Here is a 23,871-nt window from a genome sequence, read left to right on the forward strand (position 1 = left end):
TGTATATTCTGTCCATGACCGAGGATATATAATTTTGAAATGTGAAAATAAAGACATGACTATATTCTGGTTGGTATGTTTCTGTTTTAATTCATCAAAGCGCATTGTACACATGAGCATACATAGATACGGTTTCGGCCTGGGATGGAAATAACCGAACCATCTTCAAGCTTTGACAATTTTATAAATAATAGTTACGGGAGATGCACGGTCTTGCACGGTCGCTGACAGACTGAGAGCGTAGCTGACTGGTACATTCCACCACGCCTCTATTTTCCGAACATGACTCTAGTATGCAGCTACTGCTGAGCTATCCAACAGTGGCCGATACAGCTATCCACTCCCGGCTGACTCGTCCAACCATGGCTGTATTCTGAAGTGTCCGACCGTGGCTCTGTTATCTATTCCTAACCCACAACCCATCCTATCATGTTACCACAACAACAGAGAAATTACCGTCTAGTGTCCTCCTGCCAAACCTGGTTGTCACTCTGCCCTCTCCTGGTAGCACTGCAAAACATCACTCAATCAAATCCTGAAATAAAATATAAATCCACTTTTACCAGAAAATCTAATTATATGGGCTGAATACTTACATGAAGTGTATGGAGACTTTACATGACATAAATATGAATATATAAAATAAACTTATACGTGTTAAACCCGCCCACTGTGTTGAAACAGGAAGTACATTTATAAGGAAGTAGATGAATAAATGGACACCATCGGCCGAAGAAAACATGTTTCTGAGGTTTGTAGCTTTCTTATACAATGTTATGTAGAGACGTGTTTTTGGAGAAGTTAGGCCATCGCAGAGAAAGGTGATTTAGGGTGTAAGACATCCGCACAATTCTTATATTATTACATTACTGATTTCAACTTTCAATAATGATATGTTTAGGCTTCCTTACATTGATGCTGATTCATATTGATGATGTTATATTATAGGCTACAGGGCTATGAGGTAGGGTATGGGGCTACGAGGTAGGGTATGGGCGATTGGCTGCACATGATCTTGATCATAATTTATTTAAATAAAATGTAAAAATGCACCAATTGTTTTCTCTCCCCAATTTCGTTGCATCCAATTGGTAGTTAGTCTTGTCTCATCGCTGTATCTCCCGTACGGACTCCGGAGAATCGAATGCCGAGAGTCGTGCGTTCTCCGTAATCACAACCCAGCCACGCCTGAAATTTCCGTCCCTAACTATTTCCCGACAAAAATAGAACTGCCAAAGGGGCGGAGTTAGCCTGCAGAGTTCTGCCAAACTATCCAGGTTTGTGACCAAACTATTTGAGCTTCTACTTTTAAAAATCCACCTTTCCAGAAACAAGTCTCTCACGGTTGCCGCTTGCTATTGACCACCTCCTGCCCCCAGCTGTGCCCTGGACACCATATGTGAATTGATTAACCCCTATCTATCTTCAGAGCTCGTACTGTTAGGTCACCTAAACGGACATGCTTAACACCCCGGCCATCCTACAATCTAAACTTGATGCCCTCAATCTCACACAAATTATCAATGAACCTAGCAGGTACAACCCCAAATCCGTGAACAAGGGCACCTCATAGATCTTATCCTAACCAGCCTGCCCTCCAAATACACCTCTGCTGTCTTTAACCAGGATCTCAGCGAACAAATTTTATTTATTTATTTAATTTTATTTATTTATCAAATTTTATTTGTCACGTACACATGGTTAGCAGATGTTAATGCGAGTGTAGCGAAATGCTTGTGCTTCTAGTTCCGACAATGCAGTAATATACAACGAGTAATCTAACCTAACAATTACCTTATACACACAAGTGTAAAGGAATTAATAAGAATATGTACATAAAAAAATATATGAATGAGTGATGGTACAGAACGGCATAAACAAGATGCAGTAGATGGTATAGAGTACAGTATATACATATGAGATGAGTAATGTAGGGTATGTAAACTTATATAAGTGGCATTGTTTAAAGTGTCGAGTGATACATTTATCACATCAATTTTTCCATTATTAAAGTGGCTGGAGTTGAGTCAGTATGTTGAGAGCAGCCACTCAATGTTCGGGATGGCTGTTTAACAGTCTGATGGCCTTGAAATAGAAGCTGTTTTTCAGTCTCTCGGTCCCAGCTTTGATGCACCTGTCCTGACCTCGCCTTCTGGATGATAGCGGGGTGAACAGGCAGTGGCTTGGGTGGTTGTTGTCCTTGATGATCTTTTTGGCCTTCCTGTGACATCGGGTGGTGTAGGTGTCCTGGAGGGCAGGTAGTTTGCCCCCGGTGATGCGTTGTGCAGACCTCACTACCCTCTGGAGACCCTTACGGTTATGGGCGGAGCAGTTGCCGTACCAGGCGGTGATACAGCCCGACAGGATGCTCTCGATTGTGCATCTGTAAAAGTTTGTGAGTGTTTTTTGGTGACAAGCCAAATTTCTTCAGCCTCCTGAGGTTGAAGAGGCGCTGCTGCGCCTTCTTCACCATGCTGTCTGTGTGGTTGGACCATTTCAGTTTGTCCGTGATGTGTACGCTGAGGAACTTAAAACTTTCTACTGTCCCGTCGATGTTTCCTGAAGTCCATGATCATCTCCTTTGTTTTGTTGACGTTGAGTGTGAGGTTATTTTCCTGACACCACACTCCGAGGGCCCTCACCTCCTCTCTGTAGGCCGTCTCGCCGTTGTTGGTAATCAAGCCTACCACTGTAGAATTTAGGGAGCCTTATTTTCAGATTAGCCTTGTTAAAATCCACAGCTACAACAAATGCAGCCTCAGGATATGTGGTTTCCAGTTTACATAGTCAAATGAAGTTCGTTCAGGGCCATCGATGTGTCTGCTTGGGGGGGATGTATGCGGCTGTGTTTATAATCAACGATAATTCTGTAGGTAGATAATGCGGTTGGCATTTGATTGTGAGGAATTCTAAGTCAGGTGAACAGTACCTGTATGTTGTTATGATCACACCACATCTCGTTAATCATATAAGGCATACACCCCCGCCCTTCTTCTTACCAGAAAGATGCTTGTTTCTGTCGGCGCAATGCGTGAAGAAACCAGCTGGCTGTACCGACTCCGATAGTGTATCTCGAGTGAGCCATGTTTCCGTGTCTCTCTGGAAGGCTCCCCTTGCACGGATTTCATCTACCTTGGTGTCAAGAGACTGGACATTGGCGAGTAGTATGCTAGGGAGCGGTGCGTGATGTGCCCGTCTCCGGAGCCTGACCAGAAGACCGCTCCGTCTGCCCCTTTTACGGCGACGTTGGCTGGGATCCGATCCATTGTCCTGGGTAGTGGGCAAAACACAAGATCCGCTTTGGGAAAGTCATATTCCTGGTCGTAATGATGGTGAGTTGACGTTGCTCTTATATCCAATAGTTCCTCCCGACTGTGTGTGATAAAAACCTAAGATTACCTGGGGTAACAATGTAAGAAATAACACATCAAAAAATAAATAAATACTGCATAGTTTCCTAGGAACGAGAAGAGAAGCGAGGCGGCCATCTCTGTCGGTGCCTCATTGCCTGCGTCCATAATGGGTCTGCGGTCAAACGACCACCCCTCATCACTGTCAAACGCTCCCTAAAACACTTCAGCGAGCAGGCCTTTCTAATCGACCTGGCCCGGGTATTCTGGAAGGATATTGATCTCATTCTGTCAGTAGAGGATGCCTGGTTATTCTTTAAAAGTGTTTTCCTCACCATCTTAAATAAGCATGCCCCATTCAAAAAAATGTAGAACCAGGAACAGATATAGCCCTTGGTTCAATCCAGACCTGACTGCTCTTGACCAGCACAAAAACATCCTGTGGCATTCTGCATTAGCATCGAATAGCCCCCGCGATATGCAACTTTTCAGGGAAGTTAGGATCCAATACACACAGGCAGTTAGGAAAGCAAAGGCTAGCTTTTTCAAACAGAAATTTGCATCCTGTAGCACAAACTCCAAAAAGTTCTGGGACACTAAAGTCTGTGGAGAATAAGAGCACCTCCTCCCAGCTGCCCACTGCACTGAGGCTAGGAAACACTGTCACCACCGATAAATCTGTGATAATTGAGAATGTCAAAAAGCATTTTTCTACGGCTGGCCATGCTTTCCACCTGGCTACCCCAACCCCGGTCCACAGCCCTGCACCCCTCCCAATAGCAACTTGCCTCCCCATTTCTCATTCACCCAAATCCAGATAGCTGATGAGTCTCTGTGGGGAGATAGAGGAGGGGACCACTGCCTCTGAAATGAATCTCTCTGGGGAGAGCGAGAAGAGAGGCACTGCCTCTAAGAGGAAGTATTCTGACCGAGAGGAAGGGGCCACACCCACTAAAAAGAGTCTGCCTCAAGACACCAGTTCTAAGAGGTAAGAGAGAAATTGTAAATATAGTTATTTTAAAGATATACAACTAATTTGAAGGGAAGTGTTTCCAAATTACATAACATGTAGGCCTATATCATTAAGTAAAAAAAATCCTAGGACCAACTGCAAACACAAGCTAGGTTTCTATCCAACTGGTAACAGGCTAGGTTTCTATCCATCTGTTAACAGGCTAGGTTTCTATCCAACTGGTAACAGGCTAGGTTTCTATCCAACTGGTATGGTAACAGGCTAGGTTTCTATCCAACTGGTAACAGGCTAGGTTTCTATCCAACTGGTAACAGGCTAGGTTTCTATCCAACTGGTAACAGGCTAGGTTTCTATCCAACTGGTATGGTAACAGGCTACGTTTCTATCCAACTGGTAACAGGCTAGGTTTCTGTCCATCTGGTATGGTAACAGGCTAGGTTTCTATCCAACTGGTATGGTAACAGGCTAGGTTTCTATCCAACTGGTATGGTAACAGGCTAGGTTTCTATCCAACTGGTATGGTAACAGGCTAGAGTTCTGTCCAACTGGTATGGTAACAGGCTAGGTTTCTATCCAACTGGTAACAAGCTAGGTTTCTATCCAACTGGTATGGTAACAGGCTAGGTTTCTATCCAACTGGTAACAGGCTAGGTTTCTATCCAACTGGTAACAAGCTAGGTTTCTATCCAACTGGTAACAAGCTAGGTTTCTATCCAACTGGTAACAGGCTAGGTTTCTATCCAACTGGTAACAGGCTAGGTTTCTATACAACTGGTAACAAGCTAGGTCTCTATCCAACTGGTAACAAGCTAGGTTTCTATCCAACTGGTAACAAGCTAGGTTTCTATCCAACTGGTAACAAGCTAGGTTTCTATCCAACTGGTAACAAGCTAGGTTTCTATCCAACTGGTATTTTAACAAGCTAGGTTTCTATCCAACTGGTATTTTAACAAGCTAGGTTTCTATCCAACTGGTATGGTAACAAGCTAGGTTTCTATCCAACTGGTAACAGGCTAGGTTTCTATCCAACTGGTAACAGGCTAGGTTTCTATCCAACTGGTAACAGGCTAGGTTTCTATCCAACTGGTAACAGGCTAGGTTTCTATCCAACTGGTAACAAGCTAGGTTTCTATCCAACTGGTAACAAGCTAGGTTTCTATCCAACTGGTAACAGGCTAGGTTTCTATCCAACTGGTAACAAGCTAGGTTTCTATCCAACTGGTAACAAGCTAGGTCTCTATCCAACTGGTAACAAGCTAGGTTTCTATCCAACTGGTAACAGGCTAGGTTTCTATCCAACTGGTAACAGGCTAGGTTTCTATCCAACTGGTAACAAGCTATGGTTTCTATCCAACTGGTAACAAGCTAGGTTTCTATCCAACTGGTAACAAGCTAGGTTTCTATCCAATCCCACATATTTCCATGATGACAAAACCCTGTGAGTTTGTCGTCACACATTGAGATTCGTGGTTGCAATTACGATTCACAAATCTGTAATTAAATTTCACAATCTTGTATCATGTTGTGTTGTTGTTTTTCACCCCTTTTTCGTGGTATCCAATTGGTAGTTACAGTCTTGTCTCATCGCTGCAACTCCCGTACAGACTCTGGAGAGGCGAAGGCCGAGAGTCGTGCGTCCTCCGAAATCACAACCCAGCCAAGCCGCACTGCTTTTTGACACCAACATGTCGGAGGAAACACCGTACACCTGGCGACCGTGTCAGCGTGCACTGCACCCGCCCCGCCGCAGGAGTTGCTAGTGCGCAATGGGACACGGACATCCTTGCCGGCCAAACCCTCCCTAACCTGGACGACGCTGAGCCAATTGTGCGCCACCCCATGAGTCTCCCGGGTTGTGGCCGGCTGAGACCGGGCCTGGACTCGAACCCAGAATCTCTAAACCACTGCGCCACTCGGGAGGCCTTGTCGTGTAAAATTGAATAATGGTCGTCGCAAACTTATAACTTGACAGTTGAATACGCTCAATACGATTTGCAAGAATAATTTATTTTCAGAATTATTACAGGCCCATTTACTAGTATGAATATTCTGCTGTGAATCAAAAATACACTTGCAGATGTTTTATCTGTGCACGCTCAGAGTTCTGTCAGTGTCACAAAACCAAGAGATTCGTAAACTTGTTTACGTAACATTTTATTAAGTTAATAAGTAAGTAAAAATGGTTTCAGTTGCTTTGTGGGTAGGACCTTTTTTTACTCCTGACCAATCAGCCAAAACCACAGCCACATATTGTTGCAAACATTGGCTGGATTGTTCCATCAATCAAATCTCAGGAAGTAGCGAAGAGGAATCGTACTTGTAACCATGAATCTCAATGTGCGACCATGAAATTCAGAATACAAACTCACAGGGTTCTGTCATCCATTATAATCCCATAGATAATTTATTCATGTATATGTGTGTATGTATGTATGTATGTATGTGTATGTATATATATATATGTATATGTGTGTGTTTATTTAACTAGGCAAGTCAGTTAAGAACAAATTCTTATTTACAATGACTGCCAATTGTACACTGTACTATGGGACTCCCAATCACGGCCGGTTGTGATACAGCCTGGAATCGAAGCAGGGTCTGTAGCGATGCCTCTAGCACTGAGATGCAGTGCCGAGAGAATGCCAAGAGTGTGCAAAGCTGTCATCAAGGCAAAGGGTGGCTATTTGAAGAATCTCAAATCTAAAATATTTTTTGATTTGTTCAACACTTTTTTGGTTACTACATGATTCCATATGTGTTATTTCATATTTTTGATGTCTTCACTATTATTCTACAATGTAGAAAATAGTAAAAAAATAGTGAGTAGATGTTCTAAATCTTTTGACCGGTAGTGTATATTGGGTTCTGTAGAATACTATCAGTATGTGATCTTGTAGACATGGATTGAGATCTAACTTTCATTTTTTAACATTCATCACTGAAATCACCAGAGTGGTCTGTTCTCTGGGCAGTGAATGAGTAGAACAGAGACTATGTAAAGTAGAGAATCCCATACAGTGAATGAGCAGAGACAATGTCAAGTAGAGAATTCCATACAGTGAATGATCAGAACAGAGAAAGTAGAGAATCCCATACAGTGAACAGCCTCACTGTAATGTCAGTCTCACTCTAACCACTAGAGGGCATCAGAACCTGTTGAATAGGACAGCCTCACTGTAATGTCAGTCAAACTCACGTGTAGGTCTCAATTTTGTGTCAGAAGCCCAGTGCAGTGTTTTGAGGGGGGGGGGGGGGGGGTGTGTGTGTGTGTGTGTGTGTGTGTGTGTGTGTGTGTGTGTGTGTGCGTGTATCTCATGATACCTGGTGACTTCACATCTCTAGGGGCTTTCATCAAGATAAGCAATCTCACCATCAGTATTGCTTTTATCAAAGTTGACATAGGGGGGGTTATGTTACATTTACATAATTTAGCATATGCTCTTCCCCGGTGGGAGTCGAACCCACAACCCTGACATTTCAAGCACCGTGCTCTTTGAACTGAGCTACACAGGACCACATTTTGAAGTTGACATAGTATGTTATGTCACATTTGACAATGCACCCTACATAGGGAGCTGTTCTGTCACCCTTTGTACACACTTTGTATTGCTTATGAAGACTATGTATGCTATATCAAGCCTTTATAAGTTGTATTTAGTTTATTCACAGTCTATCCTTCTGCTTTACCAACACCAGAGACCATGGTGGAGAGAGTTGGATCAAACCTGGACCTGAGGACACCAGAGACCATGGTGGAGAGTGTTGGATCAAACCTGGACCTGAGGACACCAGAGACCATGGTGGAGAGAGTTGGATCAAACCTGGACCTGAGGACACCAGAGACCATGGTGGAGAGAGTTGTATCAAGCCTGGACCTGAGGACACCAGAGACCATGGTGGAGAGAGTTGTATCAAGCCTGGACCTGAGGACACCAGAGACCATGGTGGAGAGAGTTGTATCAAGTCTGGACCTGAGGACACCAGAGACCATGGTGGAGAGAGTTGTATCAAGCCTGGCCCTGAGAACACCAGAGACCATGGTGGATTGAGTTGGATCAAGCCTGGACCTGAGGACACCAGAGACCATGGTGGAGAGAGTTGTATCAAGTCTGGACCTGAGAACACCAGAGACCATGGTGGAGAGAGTTGTATCAAGTCTGGACATGAGGACACCAGAGACCATGGTGGAGAGAGTTGTATCAAGCCTGGACCTGAGAACACCAGAGACCACGGTGGAGAGTGTTGTATCAAACCTGGACCTGAGAACACCAGAGACCATGGTGGAGAGTGTTGTATCAAGCCTGGACCTGAGGACACCAGAGACCATGGTGGAGAGAGTTGTATCAAGCCTGGACCTGAGGACACCAGAGACCACGGTGGAGAGAGTTGTATCAAGCCTGGACCTGAGAACACCAGAGACCATGGTGGAGAGAGTTGTATCAAGCCTGGACCTGAGGACACCAGAGACCATGGTGGAGAGAGTTGTATCAAGCCTGGACCTGAGGACACCAGAGACCATGGTGGAGAGAGTTGTATCAAGCCTGGACCTGAGGACACCAGAGACCATGGTGGAGAGAGTTGTATCAAGCCTGGACCTGAGGACACCAGAGACCACGGTGGAGAGAGTTGTATCAAGCCTGGACCTGAGGACACCAGAGACCATGGTGGAGAGTGTTGTATCAAGCCTGGACCTGAGGACACCAGAGACCATGGTGGAGAGAGTTGTATCAAGCCTGGACCTGAGGACACCAGAGACCATGGTGGAGAGAGTTGTATCAAGCCTGGACCTGAGGACACCAGAGACCACGGTGGAGAGAGTTGTATCAAGCCTGGACCTGAGGACACCAGAGACCACGGTGGAGAGAGTTGTATCAAGCCTGGACCTGAGAACACCAGAGACCATGGTGGAGAGAGTTGTATCAAGCCTGGACCTGAGAACACCAGAGACCATGGTGGAGAGAGTTGTATCAAGCCTGGACCTGAGGACACCAGAGACCATGGTGGAGAGAGTTGGATCAAGTCTGGACATGAGGACACCAGAGACCATGGTGGAGAGAGTTGTATCAAGCCTGGACCTGAGGACACCAGAGACCATGGTGGAGAGAGTTGTATCAAGCCTGGACCTGAGAACACCAGAGACCATGGTGGAGAGAGTTGTATCAAGCCTGGACCTGAGGACACCAGAGACCATGGTGGAGAGAGTTGTATCAAGCCTGGACCTGAGGACACCAGAGACCATGGTGGAGAGAGTTGGATCAAGCCTGGACCTGAGGACACCAGAGACCATGGTGGAGAGAGTTGGATCAAGCCTGGACCTGAGGACACCAGAGACCATGGTGGAGAGAGTTGTATCAAGCCTGGACCTGAGGACACCAGAGACCATGGTGGAGAGTGTTGTATCAAGCCTGGACCTGAGGACACCAGAGACCATGGTGGAGAGAGTTGGATCAAGCCTGGACCTGAGGACACCAGAGACCATGGTGGAGAGAGTTGGATCAAGCCTGGACCTGAGGACACCAGAGACCATGGTGGAGAGAGTTGTATCAAGCCTGGACCTGAGGACACCAGAGACCATGGTGGAGAGTGTTGTATCAAGCCTGGACCTGAGGACACCAGAGACCATGGTGGAGAGAGTTGTATCAAGCCTGGACCTGAGGACACCAGAGACCATGGTGGAGAGAGTTGTATCAAGTCTGGACCTGAGAAATGTGAGTTAACTGATAACTGTTTTTAAATCAAAATATGATTAAAGAGTTCATTATACTTGAGTCCCAGGCAAAGAAAACAATAATGATCTATTTGGTCAAAAACAAACTTAAAGGTAGAGACCGCAATATGACGTAGATGCACAACGTAAACAACATAGTGCAGGGGTTCTTAAACTTTTTCAGCCTGGGACCCAAATTACAGATTGTGTTTTTCCTGGGACCCAAGTTTAGGAAAATATGCAACAATACGTAAATATCGATACATTTCATTGCCCTTATGCCTAAAACAAATAACAATTAAATTAAATACCCATATAAATATATTTTAATGTTCATTTTCCCCCATTAAAAACACTCTTACATATCTGTCTAGGTTGGATCTGTTGCTGCTAAAATACAATAAATCATTTTCATTCTGAACTGGAATAAACTGATTGATCACACATCACACAGGTGTAGACTAGAAAACACACACACAGTCCTAATGAGAGGTGTGTCTTGTTGATGTTTTCAACAAGCAGGTCTGTTCTGGGCTCCGTGTTTAACAGTGCAACACTGAGGTCATACTCAACCTTGAGACTGTTTCTGTACTTGTGTTTTTAAGTATGTCAGAGTTCAGAACCCTGACTCACCACGTAGGTATGTGGAGCCAAACTGGACCAGAACCTCTACTGTTTCCTCAGTCAGGCAGGAGACCGCTTCCTGCTGTCGATGACTGTTTGCCTCAAAAAAATCATCTTCCTTTCAAATCAGTTTATTCCAGTTCAGAATACAAATTATTACTTGTATTTGAACAGCAACAGTTCCAACCAAGACTAGTTTAAAACAATAATTTCTACAGTAAGATGTACAGTAGGCCTGATCATTTTTTATATTAATCTGTACTGTTACTAAGGGTTGCACCATCCGTAACTAGTTAGCTTGCTTTGGCTAATTTTAGCTATTAGCTGTGTACAAGGCCAGGGGATTGTTTGAAAGAGAAACGCACATCTTCTACTATGAGAGTTAGTACTCCCTTATTTCTGCTTATCATCACCGGTTGTAAAAATGACAACAATGCCTTGCTAGGTGACTTAGTTTTCCACCGTCGCACTGTTTCCTGAAGTATTCTGCCTTGTTCTGAAGGAAGTCAATGGGTTTACCATCATGTTGCGGATGTTTGGTCAGGACGTGTCGTTTTTAATTCATTTGTTAGTAATGAGTCTCTCAAAACAAACGCAAATTCCCCGCACAAAACAGACAGTGGGGTGCTCTTCGTTATTTCTCAAAGTTTGTATGAAAGAGAGAGAAACTCATCCATGTATTTGCGTTTTATGACAATTGGAGCTCATTCTGAACTTGTGGCTGGTATGAGTCCATTTGATGACAGCGGTGAGTGATGTTGAGTGGGAATAACAGGTCAGTGGCTAACAGGGCCTCATCCGCTGCTGAACGATGTGTCGCGGAGTGATGTTTAAGAAAACCGCAGAAAAACATATATCCGGTTAACCGCGAAGCACACGGGCATCTCCCTCTCCTACTCACCCAGCTGCCAAACTGAGCACAGATCGCTGCTAAAAGGCAGAGAGCGCCGATGCACTTGGCCGAATCAATTCCAGTAATTAATTAAATAATTATACATTTACTCTGACACGTCGCGACCCATACTTTAAGAAAGGCTGGTAATAGTGGGTGAATTTCTGCAACAACTAAGTGCTTTGGAGCGCAAGGCTAGACCACTGTTTTGGTCCCGTGGTTACCACGTTGTAAGAGAGTGAAGAAGACCCACGCACATGGACAGATACTGTGTGTGACTGTGTGAGAGAGAAGTCGGGCATCTTGCTCATCACAATATCTGTGGTGCTGCTCGTACAACATAATTTATCTGACTCTACCAATAAGCTCTCATCCTAGGATCTACCAGAAATCAGGCCCCCAACATCTATAAAACATGGACCAGAACGATGTTTCCTGCTTCCACAACCATTCATTAATATAACACTAATGTCAGATTAGGGTATGTTAATATAATGAGTGTACATTCTGAGACTGTTGCTAACTTAGATTCATGTTTATTACAATAATATTGTCCATTTTAATGAACTACTTTTGACTTCAGTGATTCCTCAGAGCTGTAAGACTTGTGACCATGTTGAGGTAAGTCATAATCTCAGTTCTTACTTATACATCAAATGTATTTGTAAAACCCTTCTTACATCAGCTGATATCTCAAAGTGCTATACAGAAACCCAGCCTAAAACCCCAAACAGCAAGCAATGCAGGTGTAGAAGCACGGTGGCTAGGAAAAACTCCCTAGAAAGGCCAGAACCTAGGAAGAAACCTAGAGAGGAACCAGGCTATGAGGGGTGGCCAGTCCTCTTCTGGCTGTGCATTATAACAGAACATGGCCAAGATGTTCAAATGTTCATAAATGACCAGCAGGGTCAAATAATAATAATAATCACAGTGGATGTCGAGGGTGCAACAGGTCAGCACCTCAGGAGTAAATGTCAGTTGGCTTTTCATAGCCGATCATTCAGAGTATCTCTACCGCTCCTGCTGTCTCTAGAGGGTTGAAAACAGCAAGAGTCCGGCACAGTTTCAAAGCCAGGTGTGTAGTGACGAACCATTCATACTGGGATATAGACAATCCTGTGTTCTGCTTTAGTAATATAAACACAGTCTCAAAGCCAGGTGTGTACTGACCAACCATTCATACTGGGATATAGACAGTCCTGTGTTCTGCTTTAGTAATATAAACACAGTCTCAAAGCCAGGTGTGTACTGACCAACCATTCATACTGGGATATAGACAGTCCTGTGTTCTGCTTTAGTAATATAAACACAGTCTCAAAGCCAGGTGTGTACTGACCAACCATTCATACTGGGATATAGACAGTCCTGTGTTCTGCTTTAGTAATATTAACACAGTCTCAAAGCCAGGTGTGTACTGACCAACCATTCATACTGGGATATAGACAGTCCTGTGTTCTGCTTTAATAATATAAACACAGTCTCAAAGCCAGGTGTGTACTGACCAACCATTCATACTGGGATATAGACAGTCCTGTGTTCTGCTTTAGTAATATAAACACAGTCTCAAAGCCAGGTGTGTACTGACCAACCATTCATACTGGGATATAGACAATCCTGTGTTCTGCTTTAGTAATATAAACACAGTCTCAAAGCCAGGTGTGTACTGACCAACCATTCATACTGGGATATAGACAATCCTGTGTTCTGCTTTAGTAATATAAACACAGTCTCAAAGCCAGGTGTGTAGTGACCAACCATTCATACTGGGATATAGGCAGTCCTGTGTTCTGCTTTAGTAATATAAACACAGTCTCAAAGCCAGGTGTGTAGTGACCAACCATTCATACTGGGATATAGACAATCCTGTGTTCTGCTTTAGTAATATAAACACAGTCTCAAAGCCAGGTGTGTACTGACCAACCATTCATACTGGGATATAGACAGTCCTGTGTTCTGCTTTAGTAATATAAACACAGTCTCAAAGCCAGGTGTGTACTGACCAACCATTCATACTGGGATATAGACAGTCCTGTGTTCTGCTTTAGTAATATAAACACAGTCTCAAAGCCAGGTGTGTACTGACCAACCATTCATACTGGGATATAGACAGTCCTGTGTTCTGCTTTAGTAATATAAACACAGTCTCAAAGCCAGGTGTGTAGTGACCAACCATTCATACTGGGATATAGACAATCCTGTGTTCTGCTTTAGTAATATAAACACAGTCTCAAAGCCAGGTGTGTACTGACCAACCATTCATACTGGGATATAGACAGTCCTGTGTTCTGCTTTAGTAATATAAACACAGTCTCGAAGCCAGGTGTGTACTGACCAAGCATTCATACTGGGATATAGGCAGTCCTGTGTTCTGCTTGTAGTCATGCAGGATTTTAGCTGGTGTCATATTTTGTCAATACAGTTTAATTGATAAATAACCAGCATTTCATGTAACATTGAATAAATACATTAGATGAGTTACTTTGGTTAATGGGCCAGTTTCCCAGACACAGATTAAGTATAGTCCTGGACCTTAAAGAACTTTCTATTGAAACTTCCATTGAGTCCAGCACTAGACTCAATCTGTGTCCAGGAAACAGGCCCCATATGTATTACTGACATGCTTGTCCTTGTTCAGGACTCCACACACTGGCTTCAGATTGAACCCTTGACTTCCACTGTCCAGGGAGTGACAATGTTCAGGTAAAATAACTACTTTTAACATTTCATTCCATTTGCTAGTGTATTTCCCCATTACCTTTGGGAATAGTCTTCTAATCCAACCTCTCCATTTGACCATTGACCTTCTCTCCCACATCTTGTTGTTGCGCTCAGACACAGGACACCCAAAGGGAGTTATGAGTGCACAGTGTCTGGGCTCCGCTGGCTGTGTGAGAGAGATGTCATTCTGAAGTATCACTTCAGGAACTGGGAACCCTACAGTCAACTTCTGAAAGACATGCAGTACGCACAAGGTGGTCCATTGCTGGACATCACTATGGAGTTAGGTGAACTGGAGGAAGTTCATCTGCCACACTTTGTCTGTTTAGGTAAAACCATATAGAAATAGTATTCAGAAAGACGTTTCTATGTAACTGAGTTTTACTTCCTGAATTAATGAATTAACTATTCTGGGAGTTTGAGTTTACTGTGATCTGGTACTGCATATTCTTTGTGTTTTAGTTGGATGAATAATACAATATTTGTCTTCCTGTCTCCTTTGTATTGTGTTGTTCAGGGACCAACCCTTCCCTGAGGAATGAGATGAAGATTCTTCATGCAGAGGAACATGGAGTGTCTTTAGAAGAAGTGCATGAGGTTACCAGATTCCATGTTAAGATTCTCCATCCCAAGTTCTCACCTATCGCTCCGATACTGAGATTACTGTCTTGGAACGTAGATGTCCACTGTGAGCTGATGCTCTATCTGACAGTGAAAGGGGAAACATTAATTTCTCGCCTGTACCTGTTCCCATGGAACCCTGGCCAAATACAGGTGAGGGACCATTATTATAGAGATGACCTTAACTAACCACTGGTGCAGCTTATGTTGAGACTCATTAAGTTGAGTGTGTTGCCAGTTTTCTGAATAATGTTTGAATAAGACTGTACATTGACTGGCTGGGTATTCCGTGCCGCGTTTCACAGGCGGTGGAACTACAGGAGAAGTCTCACGGGTCTTCAAGGATTCTCATCTCTAGACCAGAGCAGTCCTTCAAACTATATAGTTTCTTCAGACTGAACATTCCCTGTTCTACCTCCATCAATCCACAGGTACAGTCTCAGTAGAATTAGAACATGTCTATCCATTGTTTCAGTAGAATGAGAACATGTCTAGCCATTGTTTCAGTAGAATGAGAACATGTCGTCTATCCATTGTTTCAGTAGAATGAGAACATGTCTAGCCATTGTTTCAGTAGAATGAGAACATGTCTATCCATTGTTTCAGTAGAATAAGAACATTTATATCCATTGTTTCAGTAGAATGAGAACATGTCTGTCCATTGTTTCAGTAGAATGAGAACATGTCGTCTATCCATTGTTTCAGTAGAATGAGAACATGTCTGTCCATTGTTTCAGTAGAATGAGAACATGTCGTCTATCCATTGTTTCAGTAGAATTAGAACATGTCGTCTAGCCATTGTTTCAGTAGAATGAGAACATGTCGTCTAGCCATTGTTTCAGTAGAATGAGAACATGTCGTCTAGCCATTGTTTCAGTAGAATGAGAACATGTCGTCTATCCATTGTTTCAGTAGAATGAGAACATGTCGTCTATCCATTGTTTCAGTAGAATAAGAACATGTCGTCTATCCATTGTTTCAGTAGAATGAGAACATGTCGTCTAGCCATTGTTTCAGTAGAATGAGAACATGTCGTCTATCCATTGTTTCAGTAGAATGAGAACATGTCTATCCATTGTTTCAGTAGAATAAGAACATGTCGTCTATCCATTGTTTCAGTAGAATGAGAACATGTCGTCTATCCATTGTTTCAGTAGAATGAGAACATGTCTATCCATTGTTTCAGTAGAATAAGAACATGTCTATCCACTGTTTCAGTAGAATAAGAACATGTCTATCCATTGTTTCAGTAGAATGAGAACATGTCGTCTATCCATTGTTTCAGTAGAATGAGAACATGTCGTCTATCCATTGTTTCAGTAGAATGAGAACATGTCTGTCCATTGTTTCAGTAGAATAAGAACATGTCGTCTATCCATTGTTTCAGTAGAATAAGAACATGTCGTCTATCCATTGTTTCAGTAGAATGAGAACATGTCTATCCATTGTTTCAGTAGAATGAGAACATGTCGTCTAGCCATTGTTTCAGTAGAATAAGAACATGTCTAGCCATTGTTTCAGTAGAATAAGAACATGTCTATCCATTGTTTCAGTAGAATGAGAACATGTATATCCATTGTTTCAGTAGAATGAGAACATGTATATCCATTGTTTCAGTAGAATGAGAACATGTCATCTATCCATTGTTTCAGTAGAATGAGATCATGTCGTCTAGCCATTGTTTCAGTAGAATGAGATCATGTCGTCTATCCATTGTTTCAGTAGAATGAGAACATGTCGTCTATCCATTGTTTCAGTAGAATGAGAACATGTCGTCTAGCCATTGTTTCAGTAGAATGAGAACATGTCGTCTATCCATTGTTTCAGTAGAATGAGAACATGTCGTCTAGCCATTGTTTCAGTAGAATGAGAACATGTCGTCTAGCCATTGTTTCAGTAGAATGAGAACATGTCGTCTAGCCATTGTTTCAGTAGAATGAGAACATGTCGTCTAGCCATTGTTTCAGTAGAATGAGAACATGTCGTCTAGCCATTGTTTCAGTAGAATGAGAACATGTCGTCTATCCATTGTTTCAGTAGAATGAGAACATGTCGTCTAGCCATTGTTTCAGTAGAATGAGAACATGTCGTCTAGCCATTGTTTCAGTAGAATGAGAACATGTCGTCTATCCATTGTTTCAGTAGAATGAGAACATGTCGTCTAGCCATTGTTTCAGTAGAATGAGAACATGTCTATCCATTGTTTCAGTAGAATGAGAACATGTCTATCCATTGTTTCAGTAGAATGAGAACATGTCGTCTATCCATTGTTTCAGTAGAATGAGAACATGTCGTCTAGCCATTGTTTCAGTAGAATGAGAACATGTCGTCTATCCATTGTTTCAGTAGAATGAGAACATGTCGTCTATCCATTGTTTCAGTAGAATGAGAACATGTCGTCTATCCATTGTTTCAGTAGAATGAGAACATGTCGTCTATCCATTGTTTCAGTAGAATGAGAACATGTCTATCCATTGTTTCAGTAGAATGAGAACATGTCTATCCATTGTTTCAGTAGAATGAGAACATGTCTGTCCATTGTTTCAGTAGAATGAGAACATGTCTGTCCATTGCTCTCTCTCTCTCTTGCTGTTGCCTTCTCGCTCGCTCTCAATTAAATTCAAATGGCTTTATTGGCATGGGAAACATACGTTTACATTGCTTTGGCAATCTCTGTCTGTCTGTCTCTCTCTCTGTCTCTCTCTGTCTCTCTCTATGCAGAAGATTCATCTCATACAAAGAGACACCACACCAAGCTTTTTCAAGGCGATCGTGAAAATAACAGGGATTGACATTGAGATGGAGTTATTCGGTGATGATGAGAGGACAGCATGGAAAGAGAAAGTATCACGATGTAGGAGCACATGTCAATCATCACTTTGTACTTTAGTACCAGATGCTATTTAGAGTGATATAACCTCATTTTTGTTTATCTTTCAGATGAATACATCACTGACACCTGTTCAACAAGTAAGTAAACATGAGTTACAATGCATTCAGAAAGTATTCAGACCCCTTGACTCCTGAGCACGTTTTCATCAAGGATCTCTGTACTGTTCTCCGTTCATCTTTCCCTTAATCCTGACTAGTCTCCCAGTCCCTGCCGCTGAAAAACATCCCCACAGCATGATGCTGCCGCCACTGTCGGGATGGTGCCAAGTTGGCATTCAGGCCAAAGAGTTCAATCTTGGTTTCATCATACCAGAGAATTTTGTGTTTTAGGTGCCTTTTTGCAAACTCTAAGCGGGCTGTCATGTGCCTTTTACTGAGCAGTGGCTTCCGTCTGGCCTCTCTACCATAAAGACCTGATTTGGTTTTCCCATCTCCACAGAGGAACACTAGAGCTCTGTCAGAGTGACCATCGGGTTCTTGGTCACCTCCCGGACCGAGGCCCTTCTCCCCCGATTGGTCAGTTTGACTGTGCAGCCAGGAAGAGTCTTGGTGTTTCCAAACTTCTTCCATTTCAGAATGATGGAGGCCACTGTGTTCGTGGGGACCTTCAATGCTGCAGAAAGGTTTTGGTACCCTTCCCCAGATCTGTGCCTCGACACAATCCTGTCTCGGAGCTCTACGGACAATTCCTTCGACCTCATGGCTTGGTTTTTGCTCTGACATGCACTGTCAACTGTGGGTCCTTATATAGACGGGTGTATGCCTTTCCAAACATGTCCAATCAATTCAATTTACCACAAGTGGACTCCAAGTTGTAAAAACATCAATGGAAACAGGATGCACCTGAGCTGAATTTCCAGTCTCATAGCAAAGGGTCTACGTACTTATGTAAATAAGGTATTTGTTTATTTGTAAACAAGTCTAAAAACCTGTTTTTCAATTTCATTATGTGGTATTGTGATGTCATTATGTGGTATTGTGATGTCATTATGGTGTGTTGTGTATGTAGATCGATGAGGGAAAAACACTTAATCCATTTTAGAACAAGTCTGTAACGTAACAATGTGGACAAAGTCAAGGGGTCTGAATACTTTCTGAATGCTCTGTACAAACCAATGGCAAGTCAACATGGTTTACTGTAGGACCTGGACTAGTCTTGATTATAAAATACTGTCTTCAAGAACAATGACATCTCCTCCAGGACTTGATGTATATTAACCTGGTTCTGAATGTCCCAATGACATCTCCTCCAGAACTTGATGTATATTAACCTGGTTCTGAATGACCCAATGACATCTCCTCCAGGACTTGATGTAGATTAACCTGGTTCTGAATGACATTTCCTCCAGGACTTGATGTAGATTAACCTGGTTCTGAATGACCCAATCTGTTTTTCTATGTCTGTGAAACCGGCCTTAAATATGTTTACTGATGCAGGTCGTCATTGTAAAAAATATATTTTTCTCAATACTTGTTATTTCAGGTTGCTTTTATTTAAGGAGGAAAGTGTCTGCTTCTAAATGACTGAAATGTAAATGTACAAATGTAGTTATATTGTAACCTGACTCTCTCAGGTGCTGTGTCGGGGGCAGGAGGTCCGGCTGAGAGCAGTCTGACTGGTTCTGCAGAGCAGCAGCTGCGTTCTGTACGGACAGAGTTTGTCAAACAAGTATCAGGACCTGTCCTGAATGAACTGCTGGACAGACTCCTGCAACACACAGTCATCCACCAGGAGGAAATGGAGTCAGTGAAGGTGATCGCTGAGAGGGCAGAGAAGGCACGTGACATCATCGACATGGTGTTGAGAAAAGGAACTGAGTCATGTTCCAGGATGATCAACCTTCTTGGGGAGATGGACCCCAATCTTTGGTCACAGCTTCAGATCAGTGTTGGGGTACCAACCGAATGGTAGAATGGATAGTAACAGTGTTGGGGTACCAACCTAATGGATAGTAACAGTGTTGGGGTACCAACCGAATGGATAGTAACAGTGTTGGGGTACCAACCGAATGGATAGTAACAGTGTTGGGGTACCAACCGAATGGATAGTAACAGTGTTGGGGTACCAACCTAATGGATAGTAACAGTGTTGGGGTACCAACCTAATGGTAGAATGGATAGTAACAGTGTTGGGGTACCAACCTAATGGTAGAATGGATAGTAACAGTGTTGGGGTACCAACCTAATGGTAGAATGGATAGTAACAGTGTTGGGGTACCAACCTAATGGTAGAATGGGGACAGTAACAGTGTTGGGAGTACCAACCTAATGGTAGAATGGATAGTAACAGTGTTGGGGTACCAACCTAATGGTAGAATGGATAGTAACAGTGTTGGGGTACCAACCTAATGGTAGAATGGATAGTAACAGTGTTGGGGTACCAACCTAATGGTAGAATGGATAGTAACAGTGTTGGGGTACCAACCTAATGGTAGAATGGATAGTAACAGTGTTGGGGTACCAACCTAATGGTAGAATGGATAGTAACAGTGTTGGGGTACCAACCTAATGGTAGAATGGATAGTAACAGTGTTGGGGTACCAACCTAATGGTAGAATGGATAGTAACAGTGTTGGGGTACCAACCTAATGGTAGAATGGATAGTAACAGTGTTGGGGTACCAACCTAATGGTAGAATGGATAGTAACAGTGTTGGGGTACCAACCTAATGGTAGAATGGGGACAGTAACAGTGTTGGGAGTACCAACCTAATGGTAGAATGGATAGTAACAGTGTTGGGGTACCAACCTAATGGTAGAATGGATAGTAACAGTGTTGGGGTACCAACCTAATGGTAGAATGGATAGTAACAGTGTTGGGGTACCAACCTAATGGTAGAATGGATAGTAACAGTGTTGGGGTACCAACCTAATGGTAGAATGGGGACAGTAACAGTGTTGGGAGTACCAACCTAATGGTAGAATGGATAGTAAGTGTTGGGGTACCAACCTAATGGTAGAATGGATAGTAACAGTGTTGGGGTACCAACCTAATGGTAGAATGGATAGTAACAGTGTTGGGGTACCAACCTAATGGTAGAATGGATAGTAACAGTGTTGGGGTACCAACCTAATGGTAGAATGGATAGTAACAGTGTTGGGGTACCAACCTAATGGTAGAATGGGGACAGTAACAGTGTTGGGAGTACCAACCTAATGGTAGAATGGATAGTAACAGTGTTGGGGTACCAACCTAATGGTAGAATGGATAGTAACAGTGTTGGGGTACCAACCTAATGGTAGAATGGATAGTAACAGTGTTGGGGTACCAACCTAATGGTAGAATGGATAGTAACAGTGTTGGGGTACCAACCTAATGGTAGAATGGATAGTAACAGTGTTGGGGTACCAACCTAATGGTAGAATGGATAGTAACAGTGTTGGGGTACCAACCTAATGGTAGAATGGATAGTAACAGTGTTGGGGTACCAACCTAATGGTAGAATGGATAGTAACAGTGTTGGGGTACCAACCTAATGGTAGAATGGATAGTAACAGTGTTGGGGTACCAACCTAATGGTAGAATGGGGACAGTAACAGTGTTGGGAGTACCAACCTAATGGTAGAATGGATAGTAACAGTATTGGGGTACCAACCTAATGGTAGAATGGATAGTAACAGTGTTGGGGTACCAACCTAATGGTAGAATGGATAGTAACAGTGTTGGGGTACCAACCTAATGGTAGAATGGATAGTAACAGTGTTGGGGTACCAACCTAATGGTAGAATGGGGACAGTAACAGTGTTGGGAGTACCAACCTAATGGTAGAATGGATAGTAAGTGTTGGGGTACCAACCTAATGGTAGAATGGATAGTAACAGTGTTGGGGTACCAACCTAATGGTAGAATGGATAGTAACAGTGTTGGGGTACCAACCTAATGGTAGAATGGATAGTAACAGTGTTGGGGTACCAACCTAATGGTAGAATGGGGACAGTAACAGTGTTGGGAGTACCAACCTAATGGTAGAATGGATAGTAAGTGTTGGGGTACCAACCTAATGGTAGAATGGGGACAGTAACAGTGTTGGGAGTACCAACCTAATGGTAGAATGGATAGTAACAGTGTTGGGGTACCAACCTAATGGTTGAATGGATAGTAACAGTGTTGGGGTACCAACCTAATGGTTGAATGGGGACAGTAACAGTGTTGGGGTACCAACCTAATGGTTGAATGGGGACAGTAACACTCCAATTGAACACCATGGGGTGTATTCACTAGAAAACAGACCTGATCCTAGATCAGGACTCTTACTCAACCAACCTGAATTTGTCCAAAAGAAACGCTTGTTTTTTTGTTGTTGCAAAACGTTATGCTACGGTGGTCGACTAATAAATACACCCCTGATCTGACTGGGCTGTAATTCTTTGTCAATAAATGTTTGTTTCTGGGTAGTTTACTGTCCATATGCCTCATATATACATGTAACAGTATAACTTTAGGCCGTCCCCTCGCCCATATCCGGGCGCGAACCAGGGACCCTCTGCACACATCAACAACAGTCACCCACGAAGCATCGTTACCCATCGCTCCACAAAAGCCGCGGCCCTTGCAGAGCAACGGGGAACCACTACTTCAAGGTCTCAGAGCAAGTGACGTCACCGATTGAAACGCTATTTAGCGCGAACACCGCTAACTAGCTAGCTATTTCACATCCGTTAATCACGTTACGTGATCATTCATCCACACACGTCTGCTAGGATCATAACACACCTGATCAGAAATACCAGACAAATAATATAAAAGGGCTGACCAAGATCCAATCATGGACTGAGATTACAGTTGAAAACACAACTACACACAACGGAAATCTGCTTATGGCATTAAATTAGCTTTATATGTGAGGTAACCAATCAGAAAGCTAGTTGATGGCCGGTAAACCAATCAGAAAGATAGTTGATGCCGTATGAACCTAAAGTGGTCTTGGTGATATCAAATCCTCCTCCCAGAGAGCTACTGGGTCTGCAGGCTTTTGCTTCAGCCCTGCTCTAACACACCTCATTCTGCCAGTCACGGTTCTGATTAGACTGATTAGTAGAATCAGGTGTTAGAGCAGGGTCAGAGCAAAAGCCTGCACGGCCAGTAGTATCTCTCCAGGAGTAGGTTTGGCCATCCCATTTTAATTCTACATATTCCTCTATCTCCATGGTAACCCCCTGAGCATGACCCTTGACCTTTACTGATCAGCCAAAGCTGTCCCAAATGGCATCCTATTCCCTATACAGAGCCCTATGGTCCCTGGTCTAAAGTAGTGCACTATATATGGAATAGGGTCCTGGTCTAAAGTAGTGCACTACATAGGGAATAGAGTACCATTTGGGACAGACTCAAGACTGAGTGTTTAACAATAAAATGAGATGAGAAATGACAACAGAGAAGGTGGTTAAAAGTAGGGAGAGCCCTGATGCAGAGCGAGAGCTACCAGTGATTAAAGACCAACCAAAAACCCAGCCATTAGTGTTTGAGCAGAAATTAGGGTCATGAGGAGTGTGTAGCTTGGTGTGACTTCTAAAATGGCCCCCTAGTCACTATCTAGTGTATTACTGGTCAAAGATAGTGCACTACACAGGGGAAAGGGGTGCCATTTAGGATCTCACCCTTTATCTCAGGTGAGTATTCCACCACGCTTCTGTCTGTTCATCGTTGGTTGTCAGGGAAACCTGTTAGCATTAATCTAATACACACACATTCAAAATGACACACACACACACACACACACACACACACACAGAGCAGTAACGCAAAAAAACCATCCACAGTCCCTTGTCACAGAACAGGTAAAACAAAAACAAGGTGAAGAAAAACAAACAATCAGTTCCGTTCCTTCTGCGTCGCTGATCATCAGTTCTCCCCGTCGCTAGGCAACGGTCGCGAGGCTGACCCTACAAACCAGCGTCATGGAACCAGGAAATCGGCCCATGTCCGGGTGTAGCATACGGGTCAATACAAATAGGCTCTAATCCCAACTGGTACCCTGTTCCCTATGAAGTGCACTACTTTAGACCAGAGCTGTGGGGGTAGTAGTGTGTTATATAAGGAGAAGGGTGCCATTTGAGGGTACGACCAGACAGTATAGTGGGACAGTCTGTGTGAT

At 43.3% G+C, this 23,871-nt stretch overlaps 1 protein-coding gene across 4 annotated transcripts; it reads left to right on the plus strand.

The window, feature by feature from the left end:
- Positions 1 to 574: 574 nt before the first annotated feature.
- On the plus strand, positions 575 to 22,129 carry LOC110513570 (uncharacterized). 4 transcript variants are annotated; one of them, XM_090209900.1, is made up of 11 exons: positions 2,333 to 3,332; positions 4,168 to 4,338; positions 8,020 to 10,031; positions 12,130 to 12,167; positions 14,182 to 14,246; positions 14,379 to 14,593; positions 14,782 to 15,038; positions 15,191 to 15,316; positions 17,607 to 17,739; positions 17,826 to 17,855; positions 19,352 to 22,129. In XM_090209900.1, exons 2-11 carry the CDS (start codon positions 4,175 to 4,177, stop codon positions 19,687 to 19,689), a joined length of 3,378 nt encoding a protein of 1,125 aa, XP_090066026.1. In that variant the 5' UTR covers positions 2,333 to 3,332; positions 4,168 to 4,174; the 3' UTR covers positions 19,690 to 22,129. The 4 variants fall into 4 exon arrangements, 3 of the variants coding, with proteins under 3 accessions (XP_090066027.1, XP_090066028.1, XP_090066026.1); XM_090209901.1 differs by lacking the exons at positions 2,333 to 3,332; positions 4,168 to 4,338 and adding an exon at positions 575 to 751; XM_090209902.1 differs by lacking the exons at positions 2,333 to 3,332; positions 4,168 to 4,338 and adding an exon at positions 575 to 751 and having other exon boundaries at positions 8,116 to 10,031.
- Positions 22,130 to 23,871: the final 1,742 nt, after the last annotated feature.

This window comes from Oncorhynchus mykiss, chromosome 19, assembly GCF_057628025.1.
Source record: "Oncorhynchus mykiss isolate SJ-2025 chromosome 19, ASM5762802v1, whole genome shotgun sequence".
Classification (NCBI taxonomy): domain Eukaryota; kingdom Metazoa; phylum Chordata; class Actinopteri; order Salmoniformes; family Salmonidae; genus Oncorhynchus; species Oncorhynchus mykiss.

Excerpts from the sequence above, each read along its gene's own strand:
- LOC110513570 (XM_090209900.1), top strand. The coding sequence starts at position 4,175 with ATGAGTCTCTGTGGGGAGATAGAGGAGGGGACCACTGCCTCTGAAATG. Across the intron at positions 12,168-14,181 it reads AGACTTGTGACCATGTTGAG|GACTCCACACACTGGCTTCA; the intron begins GTAAGTCATAAT and ends GTCCTTGTTCAG. Across the intron at positions 14,247-14,378 it reads CAGGGAGTGACAATGTTCAG|ACACAGGACACCCAAAGGGA; the intron begins GTAAAATAACTA and ends TGTTGCGCTCAG.